Source organism: Caloenas nicobarica, chromosome 1 (assembly GCF_036013445.1).
Source record: "Caloenas nicobarica isolate bCalNic1 chromosome 1, bCalNic1.hap1, whole genome shotgun sequence".
Taxonomy (NCBI): domain Eukaryota; kingdom Metazoa; phylum Chordata; class Aves; order Columbiformes; family Columbidae; genus Caloenas; species Caloenas nicobarica.
Window position 1 is genome coordinate 142,018,195 of NC_088245.1, and position 22,929 is coordinate 142,041,123.

Below are 22,929 nucleotides of genomic sequence, written 5' to 3' on the forward strand. Positions count from 1 at the left end.
TTCCTTGAGGACAAGGTACTCCTACTTACTAAAAAAGCACTCATCATCTTTGATATGTTAAGTTCCCTCTGAGTAATTTTATCTACTGGTATCAGGTCTCCACTGCTAGATACGAACACTTACTAAACACAATACAAACATTCAAGTGTTATGCTACTTTTTTTCTCTTTAAAAGAAATACCTCGGTCAATAAATACTATCCATTTAATGAATATATTTGTAAGGCTGAGGTTTTAGAGACGTAAGGACCATACCATTTCTCATTAAGGTTTCCATAGCAACTCTAATATGGTCCCTTTGCACATTTTTAGTGGTGGGTCAGATAAAATAAGTCTCTCTCTATTCTCCAGATCACTTGAAAAATTGAAACTAAATACAAATTTGCCTTTTAAAATCTCAAACCACTAAATAATTATTACCTTTACCTTGCCTATTCTTTCAAACTTTGCATTTTTAAAGAGTCGGCAGGTACCAGCAGAGAACAAACTCAAAGCTAAACAGCATTTGGCAAGATTCCAAGCCCGCTCATGAGGATATAGGGGGTTTATTAGTATAAAAACATACAAACTTTGAAGAAATTATCAAAACAAAACCTCAGCTCCTAACTTTTGGGTCAGATTGATCCTTTAATTTAACCAAACTCCCAAAATATCATCATGCTGCTTCCAAGCTAGACAGTGTCAGAATATCTGTTTTTAATATGGCAAGGACTTCTTCAATTCCTTAGCTTTGGATACACAATATAAAATAAGCTTGCTGATTTCTGACGTCCATTTAAAAGTGTCCATTTAAACAAGAGCACAGTTAGAGTTAATGCTTCCTGGCTGGAGCTTGGCTTTGTGCCTGCGGATCTTCTGTCTAACTTTTTCCCACTTCTCTCAATTCCATGTATACATCTGCTCTGTACTTGTATTTTTTTGTTTTTGTACAGGTGAACAGCATGTTGCTCATCCTTTGTGAGAATGGCTTTGTTCTCCAGGTTCCTGCCCCTATCCCTGAGGAACACGATACATCGTCCACCTATCACATAAAAAACCTGCCAGTGCAGTACTTCCATTTCTATAGTATTAAATCTCAAATCAAGGTAAACAACTCTCCTGTGGAGGAGCTTCATGTTTTTCACGTGCCAGAGGACAAAACTACCCAAAAAGGTTTCTAGTCCCTATATTGCATCATAGGAATTTTGCTAAGCTTCTTGAAGGGAAAGGCCAGGTAGAATCCATTTGCGTCTGAATTTCAGCATTTGAAATTACAAGTTATTGGGATTTTTAAATTCAAATAGAACCTACATCACACTGAAAGCATGATGTGCGTTTTGATTAGATTTAAAAGATAGCATTAGTGAAAGGGAAAGGTAGTATAGCATGTTAGTTCTTCAAATATTTTCATTTTGGTAATTTTCAGAAAAAGCATGTTTCTTGTGGTTGATGTTAGCCCTGTAGGAAATCCCTTTGAACAGTCATAATACACCCATGTGGCCAATTTGAGGAAAACATGAAAGATCTTTTTTTTCAGTAGTTATGTATTTCTGATTTTTTTAAATGTTGTAACAACTTAGAAGACGTATTATTTATTTTTGAATGAGAACTAGCATTTTATAAGATATTTGGGGCCAAAGGAAATGAGTTATGCCAGCTCTCGGCTACTGTTAATTTTGTGAAATTAAAAAGCAAGGCTCAGGAGCAGAGCTCCAGTGAGCAGACTCTCAGTCCCATGTTCATCTGCCACAATATGACAGCCTCTCTGATTCTATTCTTAACCTGTGATTTCTCTGCTTTGTCTATTAACTGCTTCTGTCTTCTGAGTGGTGCATTACTGAATGTCAGGCAAAGCCTCATTTCTTGTTAAAATTAGGAGGAAGTCAGCATTCAGGAGAAAGATTTCATGGTGGTTTTCTCACAGGAAGAACCACAGGAATGATCACAAAGCTAGCATACATATGTAAAGAAAGATTGAAAGAATGTGTGTGGATTTTTTTTTTTTTTTTGTCAAAAGAGAAGAATATTGTTGGGAGACACTATAAATCTTTAAAAATAAAAAAAGATTCTACAGAGAGCAAAAATATTAATTGCTATATTTTTCCTTTAGGAATAGACCAATAATTAATAATTTGCAACAAGGATGTTTTAGGTAAGACGTAAGGAAAGATTTCTAACAGTAAGGGTGGTGAAGCACTGAAATATTTTGCATAGGCTGCAGAGTCCCCATAGCAGATTTTTAAAGGGTAGGTCAGACAAACCTGAGCCAATAGTTTGTAAGGTTTAGTTGATTCTGCTTTCAGGCAAAAGAATGCCCTTTTGAGATCTTCTCCAGACCTTTCTCTATGATTTGCTGTCTAATATCTTCTTAGGAAGATCCTGGTTTAGAGAATTTTTGATACTCGTTTATGATAAAATAGGCTTGATTGGAAAAGGGATTTTAAAGGTTTTCTAAATCTACAAATGTCTTCCCTTCGTTGTTCAGAAGAAGTAAAGTCCATTACAGCTTCTCTTTTACTCTACATCAATGTTGCATTATAACTCAGGAATCTGAGTTCAGTTTTCCAGTGCCTTTCTTTTTCCTTGGCAGGCAGGGGACAGGGTTTAGGAATTCTGCAGTACTAGTATGCTAATAGTGGTTAATTTTGGGAATAATATCTCTGAGGAAATGCTGAAGTCTGCTTCTAATGCGGAATGGTTTCTGTTTCAAAGAACCATGAGTTAAAGTACTTTGGAGGAGGGAAATGAGGGCATTTCCACTGGAGACTCCCATGAAGTCTCTTTGATCTCTGCTTAATTGAAGGATACTCCGTATATGTAATGCCAGGACCACCTTGGATTTCATTTATGAGACTCCTTTAGTCAGTAATGCATGGAGTGGTTTCATGTCGCCATGTTTCTCTTCTTGTTGTAATAGCTGGAAGAAGAGATTGCACTGAGAGAGAAAAAAAACCAGGAGAAGGAGAAAGCAAAGCTTGAATGGATAATGCAGCAGCAGGCAATGGGAAAGGAGATAGAAGAACCTGAAGAGGAACCTGAGGAAGAGCCATTACCACCTCTCTACATACCAGAGGAGCCCAGTCCCATCCTCTGTGGGTTTTATTCAGCACCAGGAAAATTTTGGCTTTCCTTGGTAAATCAATTTTTATTTCATGTTGATGAGATTGCAAGATGTGGCAACTTTCCCTTCACATCTGGGTGCCTTTGAAAACTGATTATTTGAAACCTGTTATCTCTAGGACATGGAATCCCCTTCATAATTGTGAAATAAATCAGTAGTGTCACTCCAATTCAGATAGTTCAGTAAATTTCCAATAGGTACACTTCTTGGTGATGCCTGAATGGGCACAAAGAATAAGCTGTTCCCTCACAAGCAGAAGATAGAATCTTAACATATTGGTACAATGGCTTGTAGTGCCAGTGATTAGAATAGATTTTTCTCTGTGGGTAAATAGGATCTCTAGATGTTTGGAAGTGACATTTTCTAACCTATAATAGATCCTTAATAAAGGAAGAATAATTCTGAAAATTGCATTTACCTGGCCAGCTGCTTCAGTGTTCTTTTGTTACCATTTCTTTCCGGTTCTTCTCCTCTTCAGGGTGGATATGATTCAGGGTTCCTCTATCATTGTGAATTCTCCTCAAATGATCCCCAAGAAGACCCTGAAAACAGGCAAGATGAACCCTTTGAAGTGATTCCTATTGAGGGCACAGACAACAATCCCATCCACCGAATCTCCTTCTGGTAAAATGTTGTAGTGTAAGAGTTAGCTTTCATGATAAAGCATGACGAAATTGAACTTGGAAGGGAGGAGCGTACACTGCTTTGTCCCTTTTAGTTGTGGGTTGGCTGTGATATACAGGAACTCTCTCTGTTTTTCCTGGCACTGAGTTTCACTTAAAATTCCCAATGGACGCAGTTGGGTACTGTGTCTGACAGAATAATTTTAAAAGCCCTTCAAATATGAAAATGTCTGATTTCTAATTAAGTCTGGTTCGGACTCAAACATTCTAGACAGTAGATCTCCAGGAGACCCATTAGAAGTCTCTGCAAATTGTGATCATCAGAACAGCAGTTCTTCTTGGTAGTTAGCAAAGAGAGGACACAGTTAGCCCTCAAGGAGAACATAAAGGGGTCAGTCCATCCCTCTTGTGCAAAGAATACAGGGCATTCTGTGAACTGTACAATGAAAAGGGTAAACTATTTTCAGACTCCCCAAATCAGATTCCCCGTAAGGCTAGGCATGATCTGCATCTAAAAAAGCAGATTTAGTTCAGGCTTTAGTCTACAGCTGGCTGCATTCACCGCCATGTGTACCAGATGGAGAGCAGGGAGGAAAAGCTGTTTTTCTGGGTTTGAGCTTGGTATTTGCTACTCTGCACAACTCAGGGCTGAGACTTGTTCCATGATACCCAGCAAGTGCTGGAACATTCCTGAACAGCCAGTTAGCTGGAAAAAAGTTGGTAGTAGTATCACACATACTTTAAATGGTTCAAATACTTCACTCCCATCTTATAAACTTGCGAAGGCTACCTTTATTCAGATATTAGCTCTTCTAAAGAAGTATCACATTTTGAGCTGTGGCCTTACTCGTTACAAGTTGCTTGTTACTACTGTTTCTTGTTGCTTATTTGACAGCACCAGCAGACTACTGATGTTCTGTGGGATGCAGAATGGGGCACTGCGTGTTTATCCTCTCCAAGAAAAAGAGCTCTCAGTGGATACCCTGAAGGAATACTGGTCCTTCAATATACATGATAATGATTATGGCCAGATCCAGGGGATCTGTTCTAGTTACGATGATAGGTTTCTGATTACCTGTGGTGGAGATGGAAACATTTTTGCTTTCAACATCTTGTCTCCAGAGGACGTTCACAAGGAGCTAAAGGCCAAAATCCCCTCTCCTAGGGTAAGTCGCTACCGTCTTTCCCTGAATTAGGCCTATTTACAATGAAACTACTGCAGGTGGGCAAAATCCCGTTCAAATATTGGGCATCATAGATCTTTCATAGCAAAAACTGAGGTTTCCCAAACAATTTGGAAGAAGAGCTCTTGTGAAATGTTCCCTAACAGACAGGTGCTGTGACTGCATTTTTCCTTCTGAATGTTTTGTGCCTTTCTCCAAATAAGCGTATTATGTATTGTTCATATGTAATATTCTACTATTTTTTTCCCACTCAAGGATGTAATCATGCACATTCCTAGAATGAAAGAACCACAAGGATTTGTCATACTTAATTACCTATCTTGGATTTAATTCCAGTAAAGTATGATTCTGCTCTGGATGGGGATTCTAGAAATAATGTTAGATAATGTAAAATGTGTAGTTTCTCAGTGCATCTAGTATCATTCATATACAATTCACAAGTTGGCTTTTTAAAAAAATTGCAAAAGAGCACAGAATGATGCTGATCCTGTTGCTCTTTCACTCTTGGACAGCATTAGCAGTAAAGATTTTACAGGTGTCCTGTAATCACTGCAGAGCTCATCACCTTTAGCACGTTTGAACAGATGACACTGGAACTGGATAACAGTTCTCCTGATAATACACAAGAAGAGAGAGGTGTCAAGTCCCCCACTAAAAATGTTCAGAATTCATTGAATTGTTCAAAATTAAACACATTTAAAAAATCTCTTGAGTGCCTGAATGAAACAAATGTAACTTCAAAGAAGCAGAGAGACCTGTTGAGTAAAGAAGTGCTATCATGCACAATGAATTTTGGAGTAGATACATGTTCAGTACAGTTTAAAAATCTTGCAAGTGTTAATATAAAACAAATTCAACTTCTAAATATTTTTAATATTAGTTGGTAACTACATTTTGAAAGATGCTTGACAGGAGAGGGGGAGGAAATTATGATTTTGGTCATTTCGTTAAATTGTTCACAACTAGTTGGAATTCTTTACCAGTATCACAAGAATATATACCACTTAGAACGGGCACAAAATTATTTTCTTAAACTACGTGAATGATTGGAAACTGTGATATCAGAGCCTTGCCAGCTCCAGTATTACAAGTAGTGATTAATGTACAATTATAAAGTATACATATAAAGTTTTATAATTTTGAGTATGTAAGTAGGTCTATGTAAAGATCTTTGTGGTTCATTTCTATTGTTCAGGCTAGCAACATTGCTTAATGACCATCCTAATAGAGTTTTTCCCTTATCAAAGTCTATCTTCATTAAGTATCTATTCTAGTTTTAAGTCATGTGGAAGATTTTAAAAATTCCATCTTCATTAAACTTAATGGGATTCTTAGAGAATCAAATACAAATCCTCTGAAACTAATTGAGTTAAATTACAGATCAATTTAGTACGACTGTATTCCCTGTAAGGTGATAGGCCCCCCTCTTTTTTTAGAGCATGACCGCCTAGGGAAATGAGGCCTGTGTGACTGCAGTGTCCATCCATCAGTGATTTCACAGCTAATAATTGTGAACCCATTATGCAGTCAGCAGAAGCAAACCAGATGAATTACACATGTGACTTGGAATTAGCCCAGGATATGTTGTCTCTTGTCAACCTGGCAGTGAGAGGAGACAAGAGAATTGGATTTGGGACAGAATGAAATTAGGACAAGCAGTGATGTAATGGTTAATGTTGATTGGGAGGATATAGGATTTGTGTTCTCTGTAAACCAACTTAATTGCCTTTTTTTTTTTTTCTTGAAACATTAAAGCCTGGTATTTAGGGCCTGTATAGCAATATTGATTATGAAGGTTTCTTTTGGTTTTGTGAGAGGCAATGGGAGCTATGTCCTAATGTTCGTAAAAGCTATATTGTCGGTTGAAACTACTATTGCTTGTTTAAAGGCAAGACAATATTTTTATTCCAGAGTGGTCTTGAGAAGGAAAAGGCTGCTGAGGACATTGAGGATCCCAATGCCGACAAGTAAGACATGCTTGGATAAAGATGAGAGAGATTTTTCAAGTGTTGGTAGCTCTTTTCTTCAGACCACATATTTCTTTTTGCCTCCTAAGAGCAGGGAGAAGTTGATCACCCTGAATTTGGGTGATTTCCTTGTTACACACAAACTTTTTTCAGCCTTTCCCTCCATTTCATCTACTTTTCTGTGGTAGTAACTCAAATATGGTACTCTGAGACTTAGCTAACATCCAACTACAGAGACAACATAAGGTCAAGGTCAAAACCCCACGATAATAGGATTGTACAAATAGAGAATATTTCTAAGTTATGTTCAGAGCCATTGAGTTCACTGAGAGTTTGAGGCTGTCAAGGTAATCTATTAATAAAAGTTTATGTAAACTGTAACCTTTCCTCTCTTCCATTGAGATAATACCATTTCCTTTTTCGTGTATTTTCAGCATTGAGGAAGTCAAACAGAAACAGGAGCGTGAACGGATAATGAAGGAAGCTGAAGAAAAAAAAAGAAAGAAAAGAGAGGAGTTAATCTCACTGAGGCAAAAGTTTCTTCTTCTTCTTCAAAAGAATCAGGAGTTGCCCAAGCACATGCAGCTGCACAGAGAGGTACATCTGTTTTTTATAAGGATCATTTACCTTTAGAGGCACCTTTTTCTAAAATGTTGCTACTTGGCATGTTGAGGCCAAAGATGTCCAACCCAGTGGATCAAGGTAGTTCTGGGACTTCTGAGTCACAGCTGATTATTTATGCAATTTAAGAAGCATGTGAGAAAAATGTGGTTCTCTGTGGAGATCTGAATAGCTGCTGAAATAAAGAATTGTGTAGATGTGCATGGAACTCTGGCACCTAGGCAAAAATAATTATCATCAAAATCTAGTAGCCAAGATAATGTGATGCTGGGTTTTCTGTCTTTCTGCAGCAGTATGAGATAGACCATAGGTTTTTTGAGGAGCTGGATAGGCAGACAGCACAGAAAATCCAGTTAGTGCAAAAAGAGCTGGCTTGGGAGCATGAAAAATACTCGATTGGACTGCAGAAACTACGGAATCAGTAAGTACCACTTTTCTGCTACTTTTCCATCTGACCTTGCATGTGCCTTATTGTTTACGAAGTTATACATCCCACAAAGAAGAAGAATGTGGTTGGGTGGGTTTTTTGTTTGTTTGTTTGTGGTTTTTGTTTGTTTGTTTTATTTTGTTTTTTCCTCTCATATAATCAGTATTTCTTCTGTTATGATTCTGTTCTTATTTTACTGGGAACATACACAAGAGTATATATTGATGTTTAGGTGTACTTCTTTTGAATCTTTGGTAAAAATTCAAATATGCAAATCAAAGAAGTAACGTCATTCTGATTCACTTCTATATGGAGGAAACTTGGGGTTTTTTTGAGACTAAGTATGCTTGGCTTTTTGCCAGTAGGTTCAGTAAGAACTGAGAGCTCTTATTGGAACTTTGAAGAGCAACTTATGAAATGAACCTCTGTTGCATGTTCGTCAGATATGTTAGTGTCATTGCTAACACAATGTTCCCTATACAGTTTAAAGGTATGAAATGAACTTACGAACTTTCTCAACAACACGAGTTTGAGCACGAGGTGCATTTTGGGTTGGTTTTCTAAAAACTAAGTATGTAGCAAAAGATTAATTCCTAAAAATAAATACACAATCAAAATAATACATAATAACAAAACCACCTTAGGCATACAGTGTGTCACTGGGAAAAAGACTTTAATGAACATATTTTAATCAGTCCTTAATGGAAGATGGAAGATATTCTCATGAAGAATATGGTGTAAGTTTCAATACTGAGAGAGGTGTCATTATGTTTATTCTTGAGCATCTCCATTCCTAGATTGGATAACAGTCAATAGATAGTGTCAGATGCCATCATGCTATTACTTTACTAACTTGTGAATTTGCATGTAATGATTGTATGTGCAATAAGTAAACTATGTTATTCATGTCCTTTTGGTCAAGGAAAAATGGTAGGTCATGCCTACTGACACGACAGTTTTTTCTTTGGCTTTTTAGGTTTCGGGACTCATTGGAATTTGACACTGTTGTTGTTCATGCTATTCAAAGCAGTCATCAAATTTCCACCTACAGACTTCTAGCAATGTCTGACAAATACTACCAAGATATGGAACGTCCATCATGGAAGAGGACAGTACTTAAAAAGGGATGGAGACAAGCAGAAGAAAAGAAGATCGTTAGAGAGACAAAGTGTACGCATAGGGCTAATGATGATTATTTCAATCTTTTCAGTAATATGGTTCCTGTCTTTCATCTCAGTTTGTTTTCCTGGGTCCAAGCTAAAGAAATTATTATTTCTTAAAGAAATAATAATTTCTTTAGGTACAGGCAAAGAAATATAACTGTGGTATGGGGTTTTTTAGTACCTACATATGTAGTAACACACGTGCATAGTTTTCCATGTTTAGATCAATGTCAGCAACTGTCTGTCAACCCTGTGGGTAGAATTTGTCCAAGAGTCAAGTCAAAGAACCTGAATACGTTCAGAACATCCACTGCAGTGGAACTATGTTGATTGATACTGGCTCTACAGGAGCCATCCCAGGTTGTTTCCAGTAATTGGGACTGAGCTGTGCTGCATGGTATTTACATCTTCACATGGTTATTTTTTGATCCAGATGCTACAGTTTTCAAGGGTGAGGCTGAAAAGCCGAAGACAGAGATCCGAAAGCCGACCACACGCTATGTAGAAAGCAAACGTGAGCAAATCAGAAGAATTGTTGAGAAATCTGACAAGGTGAAAGCTAAGATCATGAAGAGAAAGGCAGAGTGGGATGAATTGTGAGTCTTGGACTCTGTGTCCTTTTAGTTCTGCTTCTTGTCTAAGGTCACGTAATGCTATTTAGCTGTCACTTGTTACTACAATCTCTCTGCCTAGTTTTTTATATTCTTAATGGTTGTAATTAAAATAGATGAGTTTTCATGTATCTCTGAGTCTCAAGAAAGCATTAAAATCTTTCAGTTGGTTTCTATGGTTCTTCTAAAATATTAAACTTGGATTTGGCTAGGTAGCTGCATCTTCAGATAGGGAGTGAAAACGTGTCTAAATCAAATCATGACTGAGGGACACCTAGACACTTACAGTCATCTCTCAGTTAACCCTACCAACACCACATAGAGCAGCTGCTGTAACAGCTAGGTTGGGTCAGTTGTGCTAACATCACGGCCATTACATGAGCGTTTGTGATGTACCTTCACACTCCATGCTGGTCTTTATCTTCAGAGGCAAGAAAGAGGGACAAGACATCTTTGAATGCTCGTGGAAATACAGAAATTCTTCATGAAGAGATGAATGATGGGGAATGGGCCCAATGTTAAGTCAGAGTACAAGGTTTTTTAAGGTTACTAAGTGTTTAACAGTATAGACTAGGATCAGGTATTCTGTACTGTGGGCTGGTGGAGCATTGACACACAGCTCCTGAAGAATGAGAGCAGCATGTACTTACTAAACCCAGAACTCAGTTCAAGTGCAGAGGTTTAACTTGTCCCATGGCAGAGCTATGTTGTAAGAGGTTTTGGGAAAAAAATTAATCTGAGGTTTTCATTCAGATGTGCAAGGATATTCTTCTCAAAGTGGTCATTGGTTTCTGAAAGAGGTGTGTGATTCTTGATGCCTAGCTTACCTCCTGAGCCTTGCTGCAGAAATTGAAAGGAATGAAATGACCCTGTTTGTTCATCTGTATGCTTCTGTCTTGAAGTTCAGCTTTGTTTTGTACCTACCAGATACAAGAGCAAACCTAGTGATGACTATGAGAATCCCAAGGATGTTGAGGAAATCAGAGAAGCACGGGAAAATATGGGATATTATAATCTGAAGACTGCCGCTAACTACAGAGAACCTGAACACAAGCGTATGACCACTGAGAAGAGAGTGACACAGCTTGCATCTCTGGAAGAACTGGTATGTAAACTGATTTATAGATGTGTATATTTCCACACTTTTGGGAGACAGAGGATAGCGTATTAGTCACTGAAGAATTTTTTTGAAAGGAAATCAAAGTAGATGTGGGAAGAGGCCTTGAAGGACAGACCATCTTCAGTCAGCTTTAGTTACAAATCAGCCTTTCTCTTGTGAACTGTTAGTGCTTCACCAAACTCAGACCTGAATGAATCCAGGATTACTCTGACCTGCCTCTTTTTAAACAAGAAAGAGAACTTACCTTTTCTAGTACTTCAGCAGGAACACCTGTCTTTTTGAATTCATCAGAAAGTCTTACCATCTAGTAACTGGTGTTCTTTCCTTAAAACACTGAACTAAATAAGCCCTGCCACGAAAAACCCCTACAAAAATAGAGATGTGAGCAAGGACAGGTGTTTCTAGTGTGGCCTCTCCATATTTGCACTTTGGCAATCACTGCTTCTGGTTACTAAGCTTTGGAGTCTTCCTGAGAAATCAGGTTTTTTGGAGCCACCTTTCTGTGATAAGACTCCTATAGCTACTACACATCTTTGAACCACAAAGGCACAAGAAGGTCAAATGTTGTGTAGTATCTTTGTTGCTTTCCTTGTGACTTCTTTCCCCCCATCCTTCTTCTAATAGAAACTGGTTTTCATTTTATTTGGCTGGACTGCAAAAGATTGACACATTTTTTTAGCTGAAAGAACAAAGAAGAAATATCTCTTGAAATAGGTACTGTCCAGCTGCTTTTTGGTACGCTTATTTCTTGCTCCACTTACTGACAGAGAAGCCTCTTCACTGCATGGTTTATCTTTGTCTGGCAATGTGTAAATTATATTCTCAGTGTCCCTGAATCTTCTCTAGTCTTATCCTCATTAACCAGTTGGCTAATCTTAGGCATCCTCTAGGCTGAGTCGCTTTGATAGCAACGTCTAAGCATTACAGAAGCAATGCTACAGTCTCAGGGGATTTGTTGGATCATTTTAATCTCATGCTTGGACCCCAGTACTTCGCTTTAGTGCTGATGTTACCATATACCCAGTGATTAACCTAACTCTGTAGGACAAGCCAATACAAACAGAGGGAATAATTCTTGTTTTAAATTACAGCTTTATGCAGATGAAGAATTCCAGTTACTTCAGGTGGCTGGTGTATAGGCTTGTTTGCTTTTATAATGATCAGAGAAGTTTCTGCCAAACATATTAATGTTAGATCACATTCGATTATTACTTCATGTAAGTAAATTAATACCGCCCCTCTTTATCACAGAATGATTGAAGTTGGAAGACACTTCTGATGGTAATCTAGTCCAAACCCTCTGCTCAAGGAGGGCCATCTAGATCAGGCTGCCCAGTTCCATGTCTGGATGGCTTTTTAATATCTCCAAGGATGGAGACCGCACAACCTTACTGGGCAACCTATGCCAGTGCTCAGCATCCTCGCAGCAGAAAAGTTTCTTGATGTTCATAGGGAACCTCCTGTGTTTCAGTTTGTGCCTGTCTCCTCTTTCTAGTCACTGGGCACCACTGAGAAGAGCCTGGGTCCATCCTCTTTGCACCTTCCCTTCAGGTATTTATATACATTGATGAGATCCTCACCTGAGCCCGCTCTTCTCCAGGCTGAACAGTCACAGGCCTTTATTCATATAAGAGATGCTCCAGTCCCCTAATAATCTTAGTTCCCCTTCACTGGACTGTCTCCAGTAGCGCCATCTCTTTTACTGGAGAGCCCAGAAGTGGACACAGCACTCCAGATGTGATCTTGCCACTGCCGAGGAGCGACCATCTCTCTCGACCTGTGGCAACACTCCCTAATGCAGTCCAGGATGATCTTAGCCCTCTTTGCCGCAACGGCACGTTGCTGGCTCCTGGCCCACTTGGTGTCTGCTAAGACCCCCAGGTTCTTTTCTGCAAAATTGCTTTGCAGCTGGTCAGCCCCCAGCATGTACCAGTGCATGGGGTTGTACTTCCCCAGATGCAGGACTTTGCACTTCCACTTGTTGAACTTCATGAGGTTTGCTGTCAGCCCATCTCTCCAGCCTCCTCCTCTGGATAGCAGTACAACCCTCTGGTGTATCTGCCAGTCCTCCCAGTTTTGCATTATCAGCAGACTCGCTGAGGGTGCATTTTGCTCCATCATCCAGATAACTAATGATGTTGAACAGAATTATTATTACTGAATTCTGAATATAGATTATTACTGAGGTCTGCCTACAGGCCAAGCAAGATGCAAACAAGTTGTTACAGATCAGTTTTGCTGCACCTGGCTGTTTAATTCCCATCTCTGACATCTGATCTAAGTGTCACTTTTCAGATTAGTGGATATTCATCTTGAGTTGGAGAAAAAATTTTCAGCTGATGCCAAAGTTTTCTGAGTTGACTTCGGGACTCTGGATTGCCGGAAGGCCTGGAGAGAATTTGTCTTGGACATCTAGTGGCTTTTATGAAATCCAAAAGCATCTAGCAAAATGTTACTTTCTTGCTTTTAATATTGCTATTGGCTATACTTTGAAAATTCAGAACTTCTAACGACCTACAGTAGCTGTGATTTCAGCTTCATCATCATATACAAAAGACAAGAATCTAATCTGCCTTCCAGAACCTACATTTATGGAGACTGCTTCAGTATCTTTGAGGTTATGTGAGATAATGGCTTTGTTTCAATGACTATGTCAAAGTCTAGATTTCTGTAGAGCTGTGCATTTGGTAGAGTGTTCAGTAAATGTCCTCTCAGGTATGTTTCTTTTGTCTTAGGGTTGGAGTCTTGTTTTAAAAAATACTAAAAGAAATCTCATTTTATTTTTGTTTGTGTATTTTTTGTACTATATACCTGAAAAAAAAAGACATATATCAAAGCTGAGATACTTTCTGTGTTTAATGAAAGACAGCCCAAGTGACAAATCCTCCAAAACCCACAGGTTATTTTCACAGCCTCTGTCTGCTTTCTGTGCTGCTTCAACATGTCATGTTAGGAAACTCACAGTCAAATCAGGAACTGAGAGAATGGGGAAGCTTTGTTTCCTGTCTTACGCCTTTGCTATTTTCTGTGAAGGAGAGGAAGAGAGGTGGTTCCAAAGATTTTAAAACCACACACTGAAAGACAGCTGTTTAAAAATGCTAATGTGTGGTGATGGTATGGAAAAGAAAGCTAGTATGGAAAGAAGGAAAGTCAGTATGACAAGCTCCTTAACCATTACTTGTGTTGGGAAAGACTACATACTATGTAAGCAACCCTGGGGAATCCTACTAAAGATGTTTTTCCTTTGCAGATGCATAAGAAGAAAGTGAATATGAACAAAGAGATCATGTCTTTGCGGGATCTCAAGGTTTCTGTTATTGAGGAAATCAAGTGTTTAGTGCAAGAATTGAAATCCATACAGGCAGCCTTGGATTTATCAGAACGTCTCCCTCTTCCCCTGATCCCTCAGTTACTCCCAGATGAGGTTCCTGAAAAAAGATTTGAGTATGACAGTGACATCCTGCTGAGGTTCAAAGAGGAGCAGGAGGCCAAGGCAAAGCTCCAGAAAAAATCGGAAGGGTTTCCCTCTTCTGGTGCGTTGGAGCATGAGGTTCTTCGATCTCCTTCCATTAAAGAGAGTGACACCATGGTACAGGCTGAGGGTGCACACCCAATGAAAAGTGCATCATCTATGGTCATAGAGGAGCGAAAGGTTCTTGAGACTGAGAAGGCAGAGCCAACGGAAATGGAACTGGAAATTTTAAAGAGGGAGAAGATAAAAAATCTATACTTGCAGGAGACCTTGATTAAAAAGGTAGGAAGTCAAAAGTTACCTTTGTCAGATTGAACAATCCCACAGCATCAGAAATAAAACCAAAACCCCTCCTGTCTCAGGATTGCAGCTACTCTTGCTTTCCGAAGTTCAGGTGCAAATTTACAGTGTAAATCAGTATCAATCCCTAACTGTGAACTGTGTGCTGACTGTTATCACTTGGAAAACAGATCTTAGATTTCTTATTGATTGTTCTGTGAAACTATGATCGTAGTGGCCAAAAAAGGCAAGTAAAATTTTAGAAATTACTTCAAGAGTGATGAAGAGGAAAAAAAGGAGCATCATTACAAGTCTGTAGATTCATGATGTTTTCAGCTCTTAGATAACTGTAGTCCTGACCCTTTGGTTTCAAAAATGATTTTGTAGAATTAGAAAAGGTACAAAAGAGAGTAACCAAAATGCTTAGTCATAGAAAAACTTCTTTAAAAGGGACATCTAAACGGATAAAACATCTTTGGCCTGGAAGAGGGGCAACTGAAAGAGGTGTAGCAGAGGTGATAAAATTATGAATAGTATAAAAAAAGGAGAGCAGGAATCATCTCTTAAAAGGAGGAAAGATATCAAATGAAACGGTCATGTGGAAAGCTTGAAACATGCACATGGAAATAGTTTTCCTATCTAACAATAACTAAGCTTTGGAACTCAGTGTTAGGATGTGAGGGAAGCTACAATTTGATAAAGTCTGAAAGAAAAATCCATTCAAAGCTGTTGAACACAAAACATACTGCTTCAAGCTCAGAGTGTCTTTAAGTCAGAGTTTAGGAGGATACAGAGAAGAGCATGCCCGAGGTGTACCACTGTTCACTTGTGTGCTCTGTTTCTTACCACCTTTTGTCTAACTTCTGCTATTGGCCATTGACTCTTTGGTCTACCCCAACACAGACACCCTTGTGTTCATGTTTGTGAAGTTTTTGAGAGAATATCCAAATGCTGCTGTGACCATCACGTATCTATATAAGTTAATGTTGGCAGCTGCTAGTACTGATTTAACTGTAAATGTCTAAGTGAAGAGCTGGCAGGTATTACATTCTCTGAAGAGTAAAATATTTCTGGGGTGGAGCAGGATGCAGTGAATTCTCCTACTGTTGTGCTGAGAACAGAGACACACTTGGGCTTAACTTTGTCTTTCCAAGTGCTTCAGTAAATCATAGTAAACAGCATGAGCGGATTGTTGATTTGGCAGAGGGAATTTTTCCCCTCTGCTCCTTTCTCTAACTTCACAAGTTTAGCTCTACTCCTAATATTTTCCCTGTTTCTCGCTTGACACTCATATGCTCCAGGTCAATGCACTGGTGATCAACTTTGATGCTGAACTTCGCTTTCTGCGGCACAAGAAACTGAAGCTGGATGTGCAGATGAAAAGTGCTGACCTGCGCTACATCACATGGTATGAAGAGCTGCTTATCCTGAGGGACCTTGAGAAACATGAGTACCTTCTCCAGGAGCGTGTTAACACCCTCACCTGTGAGGTGGAGGCCATGAAAGTAAGTAAGCCATGTGTCTCTGGATTTACCAGTACCAGTAATGCATGGCCTGAAACAAAAGCAAGCCACAAAGTAAATAATGGCATCTTTTTGCTTCATTTTAGCACTGATCCAGTGCCTAGTGCTAAATTTTAAAAAACAAGAAAGTCTTGATGATTAACCTAGGATGGCCACTTTTAGCTTCCAGTAGTTAATCTTTTCGTAATCTTAACAGTTGTATTTTAATAGGTACTTCATGATGTTGAATAAGTGACAAATCATACACTTAAATTTAAGAACATGCTTCTAGGTTTTGCTTGATTGAAGCACAGATCTAAAGAGAGAAAGACAAGCGTTACATTTCCAGATCTTCACAGATACATCATATGTACACAGATGTGGGTTGTACCTTTTAACTGAAGTAGGTTTTTTGTTTGTTTAGCCAAAATATAACAGCTACCTTGCACAGCTGGAGGAAAGAAAGTGTGAGATTGTGAAGCTTCAGGAATGTGAGAAAGCTCTTTATGCCAACTTCCAAGCATCCCTTGGAGAAAACAATGAGTTTGCCAGTTTTCTGACCAAGGTTCTGAAGAAGAAAATGGAGCGCATGGAAAAAAAAGAAGTGGAAAGAGAAGCAGGTTGGAGATACTGTTATTTTTGGTTTATGGATTTATTACACATATGTGCATGTGGTCCAGTAAATGTCTCTCAATCTAGCTGGAGCCCTAGGTACATGCAACACTGAACTCAGTCAAAAAAAATAGATCAACCCTACCCAGATTTGCTTGTATACCAGCCCATGTTCTGTGGCAGCCATCTTGAATGAAAACAATGATGTAATTCAGTCTCTAAAGTGATTACATTTGGTCTGATGACAGGTCCTGCAATTTACTTCCTGTAAGTCAATATTGAGGACTGATAATTAGTATGAAGAATAGGCAAAGCTTTAAATAGGTACTTCCTATGCTGTACCAATGGGAGCTATAGATAAGTGATTAGTCTGCCACGTTCATGACATTCTCCTTTAATCTGTCCATTGACTAATGAGAGATCGCAGACCTAATCAGCAATTGTCTAATGGTCACAAGACTAAACATATTATGAAAGGATTTCATTTATCTTTGTGACTCAGTTTTCAACTGTTAAGACTAGGCAGTCTTACAGAGCTAAAATACTTGTGCTCTCTCTGACTTGGGTTTTGATTTCAAGTGGGACAGGATCAGCAAAAAGTGCAAACAACAGTGATGCTTTTGTGACAGTTTTGTGCCTTCCTATTTTCCTAGGTTGGCTAATCTCTGTAGTAGAATAGAATGGTAAACCCACAAGGTTTGAATTCCTAGCACATATAAAGAGAGGAAACATTTTTGAAGGAAGTCCCAAAAATGTGCCTTTGGCACTACTAGGTGATCTTGCTCCCTCATTTTTTTTTTTCTTTTTTTTCTTTCTGTGAAATTATTAGATCAATGCAGTAGGTACAAGGTGCCTGGGTTGACATATTACCAAGATCATCTTTCATGGATTATTGGGATGGAGTTCGCCAGCACATTGGCATAATGCACGGCTAGTGGGCCTCGGAGTGTTCTGCAAACCAGCAGTACTGTCCTTTTCTTCCAGATGAAGAAGACGACGATGAAGAGGGGAATGATAAAGAGTCCAGCTTGGGAGCTGATGGAGAAAATTCAGGATCTGAAGATGAAGTCATTGATGATTCTGTTTGCCCAAAGAGTACCTAAGCCATCATTTCCTTGGGTTGACTAGTTGTTTAGCTTTAGGGGCAATATTGTGTATTTAAAAAGAAAACACTGCATTTTTCATTATTCACTGCATATTAATGCCATTAAGGGCCAGCATGTGTGTACCCCTCTTGAGTGCAGCATTTCTCCCCAGGAAATCTCAGTGAAGATAATGAAATTGCTGCTAGTATAGGGTACCCTAATTAAAAAGTTTGGAAAAAGAAAACTTAGCTAAGCACTAAGAATTAATTATTTTGTGTAAAGAACCATTCACCATGTCACAGCTGCTTTCTGGAGAGAAAGGGTCCCCTCAGGAGCGAGCTGGAGCGAGGCTGTAGCTGCTCTCTGGAAAGCTGCTGCAGGGCCTCCTGGATCCCTGTTCAGCGACATTCTGCAGGGACCCCACCATGCTGTTAAATCAAGCTCTTTATTACCACCTTGTGGTTTTATGCAGCCATTGCCTGTTGCTGGGCTGCTCTCTTAAGGGTACCTGCAAAGTTAGAAGCTTTACTTTGCAAAATCATCTTGGTTCACTCACTCAGCAAAGGCAAGCAATTTCCCTTTTCTTCTCTATGAGTTCAACTAGTTTAGGGTGTTGGCTTTTAAAAAAATCTTGCAGTGATATGTCAACGACTATGCAGCAACGCTGCTTTATTTTCACCTAGAACTCACCAAAAATTTACCTTATCGTATTTTAAAAGTTGGATTTTAACATCGTTTCCACAAATTGAATTTTTTATTACCTCCTCGTTCATCTCCTTTTTCAGTGAAATGTTGGGAAGAAAAATAGAGCTGTAAATGATCCCTACAGCAAGTTCATCATTTATAGTGAAGGATGCTACGGATAAACAGCTACAAGTTCACATAAGTGAAGATTATACTGTAACATGTATTAATTACTGGGACTGCATTACTTACAAAAGCTAACTTTTGAGCACTTGGCTTTAATATTGGCTTTGCTGCATTTAGTCTTCTGGAAACAAACTGTCTTGACTGAATGTAAAGAAAAAAGATCCATCCGAGACATTCACCCCCTCATGGAGGAACGTGGCCCATATGGTTTATGTGTGAGAAAGCTCTAGGGAGCCAAGAGCACGGTCTTAGGGGGAACACAGGGCAATGTGGGCAGTGGGAGAAGCTACTAGCTCAAGCCTGTAACTCTAGTAGAGCCATAGTGAAACTAAGCTGTTCTTTGACTCTTTCCTTCTCAGACTGCAATGAAGCACTCTTCCGAAACACGCTCAAGCTCCGGCAGAAGCGGTTACACATTGAGAAAGCTTTAACAGAGGAGAAGAAAGTTGCTGCTAACCTCAGAAAGAAATATAATGCCTTTGCCAAAAAGGTATTGTAGTGTTTTCTTCTCAGCAAGCATCAGCTGGCTCTAGTACAATGCAAATGCTGTGCTAGTGATTTTGGCTAAGACTTAAAAACAAATCCCAACCCCTTGAGAGGCCTCAGTTTGGGTAGAGAGATCTGTGGTAGCCCAGAGGCAGGAGGCAGCTCACCAAGGGTCACCTGTCCTCCTGAAAAGGGTAAATCAAGGTGGGTTGACCTTAGCTGCTATGAAGCTGGATCCAGGCTTTAGGTCGAGATCCTTCCCAGCTGTCTAACCATCACACAGCAGCAGAAACTGGATTCTCTGGTTCCGATGAAACACCTGGTGTAGCCTGGCCTATCCTCTGTGCATGTGTACAGGGACAGAGAGATTAAAGAGTACTTATCCTAAAACAAATGCATAAAAATGCTGCTCTTCCATCTATTTCTTTTGCTTTTAGTTATTTTCTTTTGCTCTTTGTCATCCTAATCACTGAATAAACTCTCTTGGTGCAAGTTTTCCTTTTAGCTTTTTTGAGCTCCTGCATTCATCAAGACATTTGATTTTTATTAATTCAAAAATATCTTAATTTGAAGGGTTATCCGGGATAGAGAGTTCTGCCAAAATAACATTATGCAAGTCTTGCTTTTATTGTGTCTCAAAAATGTTCCATCAAATATGCTTAACTTACAACATTTTTTGTTCAGTTTTTAAAGGCTTTCCTAAGTGCCAGCTGCCACATATTCACCCTGGGGTCCGACATTTGGGTCTGAATTGTTTCTTTCTCATGCAGAATCAATAAGCATTTCCAGGCATAACACAATAAAAAATATCTTGCAAGCTCTGTAGATCTAGAAGTGTTTTAGACACTAAACAAAGCAGCTGTCTCTTGATACGTACAGGGTTTCTCTGCTAAGGAGACATTTATGAGTGTACATGTGCACAGAGGTATTCAGGACAGAATCTTGCTTGAATATGATGACCCTTGTGTTTGCCTGTGAATCTCATCTATCATAGTATGTTTCAAAAAAGGCATTTTTTTCTATACTACTTTCCCTTTGGATCAGGAACTCTTAACACAGAACCTTGCTGCTTTATGTATTTGAATACAACAGGATTTTTTTTTGTCCACGATTTGTCTTTCTGCAGATGAAAGCAGGCGAAACCAGTCTGGACACCGCAAAGAGGGAACTGGACACCTTTCAGTGGGAAAAACAGCAGAGACTGAATGAGCTATATGTAGTTGTGCCTTTGAAACTCCATCAGGTAATTCAAGATGTTGTGCATCTGCAGGTGCAGAATGGCCTATGTACATCTAAACAATGGTGTTACTGTTCTCTGGGGCCCTTAGTTCCTGACTCACATAGTCTCCTGGGAGTGAAGTGCCATTAATTGAACTCTATGCTGCTATTTCCTCTAGATTTTTTTTTTCCTTCTCTTATACTGACAGAAAAGAGGTAAGGACAGGCAGGTCAGTCCATTGCTCAAATCTGCATAGTCTTCAGCTGTTTTATAGGTTTGGCATGGGATTATCTTCAGGCCCATACCTACTGATATTCTTATGGAAAGAAAAACAATCAACCAAACCTAAAAAACAAACAAAAAAAAGTGGGACAAAAAAAAAGCCAATAAACTATTGAAACTGATGTGAGTTTTGCCCAATTCAAGAATGCTGGATTGGATGCACTGCATCCATCTACACAGCTGCTAGCACAGGGTTGATAAGTAGAAAATGAAAACTCAAGACAATACTGTTATTTCCTCTGGGCTGAATCTTGTCCTCAGAGAGAGAAGATAGGCCTCTGCCTGCTCTGGCTAACATACCCCTGAGGCCCACCTAGCTCTCTCCATTTGTTCTCTCTCCCTTCACGTAAAGATTGGTAACAAAGACAGAAGAGTCTAAGGTCAGACTATGCGATCCTGCAGCTCCTCGATCATTCAAAAGCACCTTTGGCCCGGGTGCTATAGAAGTGTAGACAGCTTCACACATAGGGAGTCTTCACAGCTTTAAGTAGTCTTTGAGCTTTGCTGAGTGATAGTGACTCCCTGGCCCAAAATGCCATAGTTGTGCCTATGCTTACCGTTACCTTGCTCCTTAGTCCTCTAAGGCTCACACATTTGTTTTCCAGAGAGAGGACCAGCACCCATAATAAGTAAAGCGAGCCTTGCTTTTGGCTGTTTCTCACAGGTGGAGTATTTGGTTAACGGGGAGATGCCCAGTGACTTCTCCCAGGCTTTGGTATTTACCAACCAGTCCTTAGAATATCTGCAGAAGAGAATTGTGGAACTACGTAAGGAAAAGATAATGCAAAGAGAGACCTATAAGAAGGCCCAGGAGCAACATAAGCAGCTTATCCAGGACAAAAAGGAGATGAAGATAAAAATTCGACGTGAGTAACAAAGGCTCTGAACAACACAGTATACTAGTGCTTATTCTGTCTCCTTTGCTGTCTTTACACTCACCCAGCTGTCACAGCTGGGTACTGTAGAAAATAAAACAGAAATAGCAGATCGAGTGGACTGTTTGGATGAAGTACTGGTAGTTTTCCAGCACTGCAAAGTCATTAGGCTGTGTGAAATAATTTGGGAACTTAGTATAAGGAGAGTTGATGGACATGAGACACTGGAAGTCAGGACACACAATCGCTTTTTCTGGCTGTAAACCAGAACTGCTAGGGAAAAAGTACTTTTCCCAAAACTACATAAGCTTTTTTTGGCAATTTCCTTCTCTGTGTAACATAAGAAGAATGAAACAGGCTTTATTCGAAACACTTTCCCAAGGACCAAACCCAAAGATGTGTCTAGCACCACCAAACCCGTGGAGGCCCTATATAGCCTGGTGTGGGAGTGGCATACTAGGACTGGCTTAGAGTGTGGCTTAGTGACCACACAGACATGGGCATGGGCAAGGACAAATGGCAATATGCAGTTGTGAGCTCTGTGTGGTTTTGTGTGAATTATTTATTACAGAGCAAATACCAAAGAGCTCAGACAAAAAGCTGAGGGTAAGGCAGAAATTCTTATTAACCAGTGAAAGACAGTGCTGCCCTTTGTGCCATGCCTCTTCTGTTAGAACTAGAAGAAAAGTGCAATCATCTGATGATGAAGAAGTTTGGCCGGATGGTTGACTTTGAAGCAGTTCAGGCACACACTGTTAACATACGTGTGGAAGAGTTGGAAGTGGAAATAATGGAGAAAGAATACATGCAGTCCCAGGAGCTGAAAGAGTGGGAGGTAAGGAGCAGGAAAAGAAAGAAGTCATATGTGTTCTGATGATCTGTTAAGGCTTCGTTTCCCTGGGGCTGAATAGTTACGCTAAAATATTTTGTGAACTTTTTTTTTAAATATGTGATTAATAATGTCCAACTCCCATTTCCTACCCCTGCTCCAGTTACTGATGCACATCCTGTTCTCTCATGGAGCTAACTAATGATTTTTCCTCAAATACATCTTTCTGCTTTGGTCCCCATGTTAAGTTCTTCCAGACTGCCTTCCTTTGGTTTTCAGCTGACATTTGGCACTTACTACCTCCTCCCGCCGCCTTTGGTGACAAATTATTTGCTTACAGAGCAGCCCTGACTCATGCCTGGGGTGCTGGTCTGTGCAGTCTGAAGTTCATGTGTCTCTCTGGGTTGGGGCCTAAGGCTCAACTACTGTGGTGCAAACAAGCAACACGCTTACGCTGCTCTTACACAGGGCACATATGGAAGTACTATGTACCTAATGGCTTTCTCTTTCCCACACTTTTGCCTAACTGCTTTACCTACTTAGGCATTTGCAGTATTTAAAAAACCAGACTATGATGGATTGCACTAAAGTTACTGTGGGATC

At 39.6% G+C, this 22,929-nt stretch overlaps 1 protein-coding gene across 1 annotated transcript in view; it reads left to right on the plus strand.

The window, feature by feature from the left end:
• CFAP44 (cilia and flagella associated protein 44) overlaps window positions 1-22,929 on the plus strand; it is a 43,583-nt gene that overhangs the window by 19,552 nt on the left and 1,102 nt on the right. Inside the window, exons 15-32 of the mRNA XM_065652092.1 lie at window positions 932-1,084; window positions 2,896-3,111; window positions 3,578-3,723; window positions 4,618-4,888; window positions 6,818-6,873; window positions 7,308-7,470; window positions 7,785-7,915; window positions 8,898-9,091; window positions 9,518-9,680; window positions 10,623-10,800; window positions 14,066-14,569; window positions 15,868-16,071; window positions 16,493-16,688; window positions 17,665-17,775; window positions 18,995-19,125; window positions 20,248-20,364; window positions 21,287-21,488; window positions 22,172-22,332. Coding sequence (XP_065508164.1) covers window positions 932-1,084; window positions 2,896-3,111; window positions 3,578-3,723; window positions 4,618-4,888; window positions 6,818-6,873; window positions 7,308-7,470; window positions 7,785-7,915; window positions 8,898-9,091; window positions 9,518-9,680; window positions 10,623-10,800; window positions 14,066-14,569; window positions 15,868-16,071; window positions 16,493-16,688; window positions 17,665-17,775; window positions 18,995-19,125; window positions 20,248-20,364; window positions 21,287-21,488; window positions 22,172-22,332 — 3,297 coding nt within the window. The remainder of the gene's footprint in view (window positions 1-931; window positions 1,085-2,895; window positions 3,112-3,577; window positions 3,724-4,617; window positions 4,889-6,817; window positions 6,874-7,307; window positions 7,471-7,784; window positions 7,916-8,897; window positions 9,092-9,517; window positions 9,681-10,622; window positions 10,801-14,065; window positions 14,570-15,867; window positions 16,072-16,492; window positions 16,689-17,664; window positions 17,776-18,994; window positions 19,126-20,247; window positions 20,365-21,286; window positions 21,489-22,171; window positions 22,333-22,929) is intronic.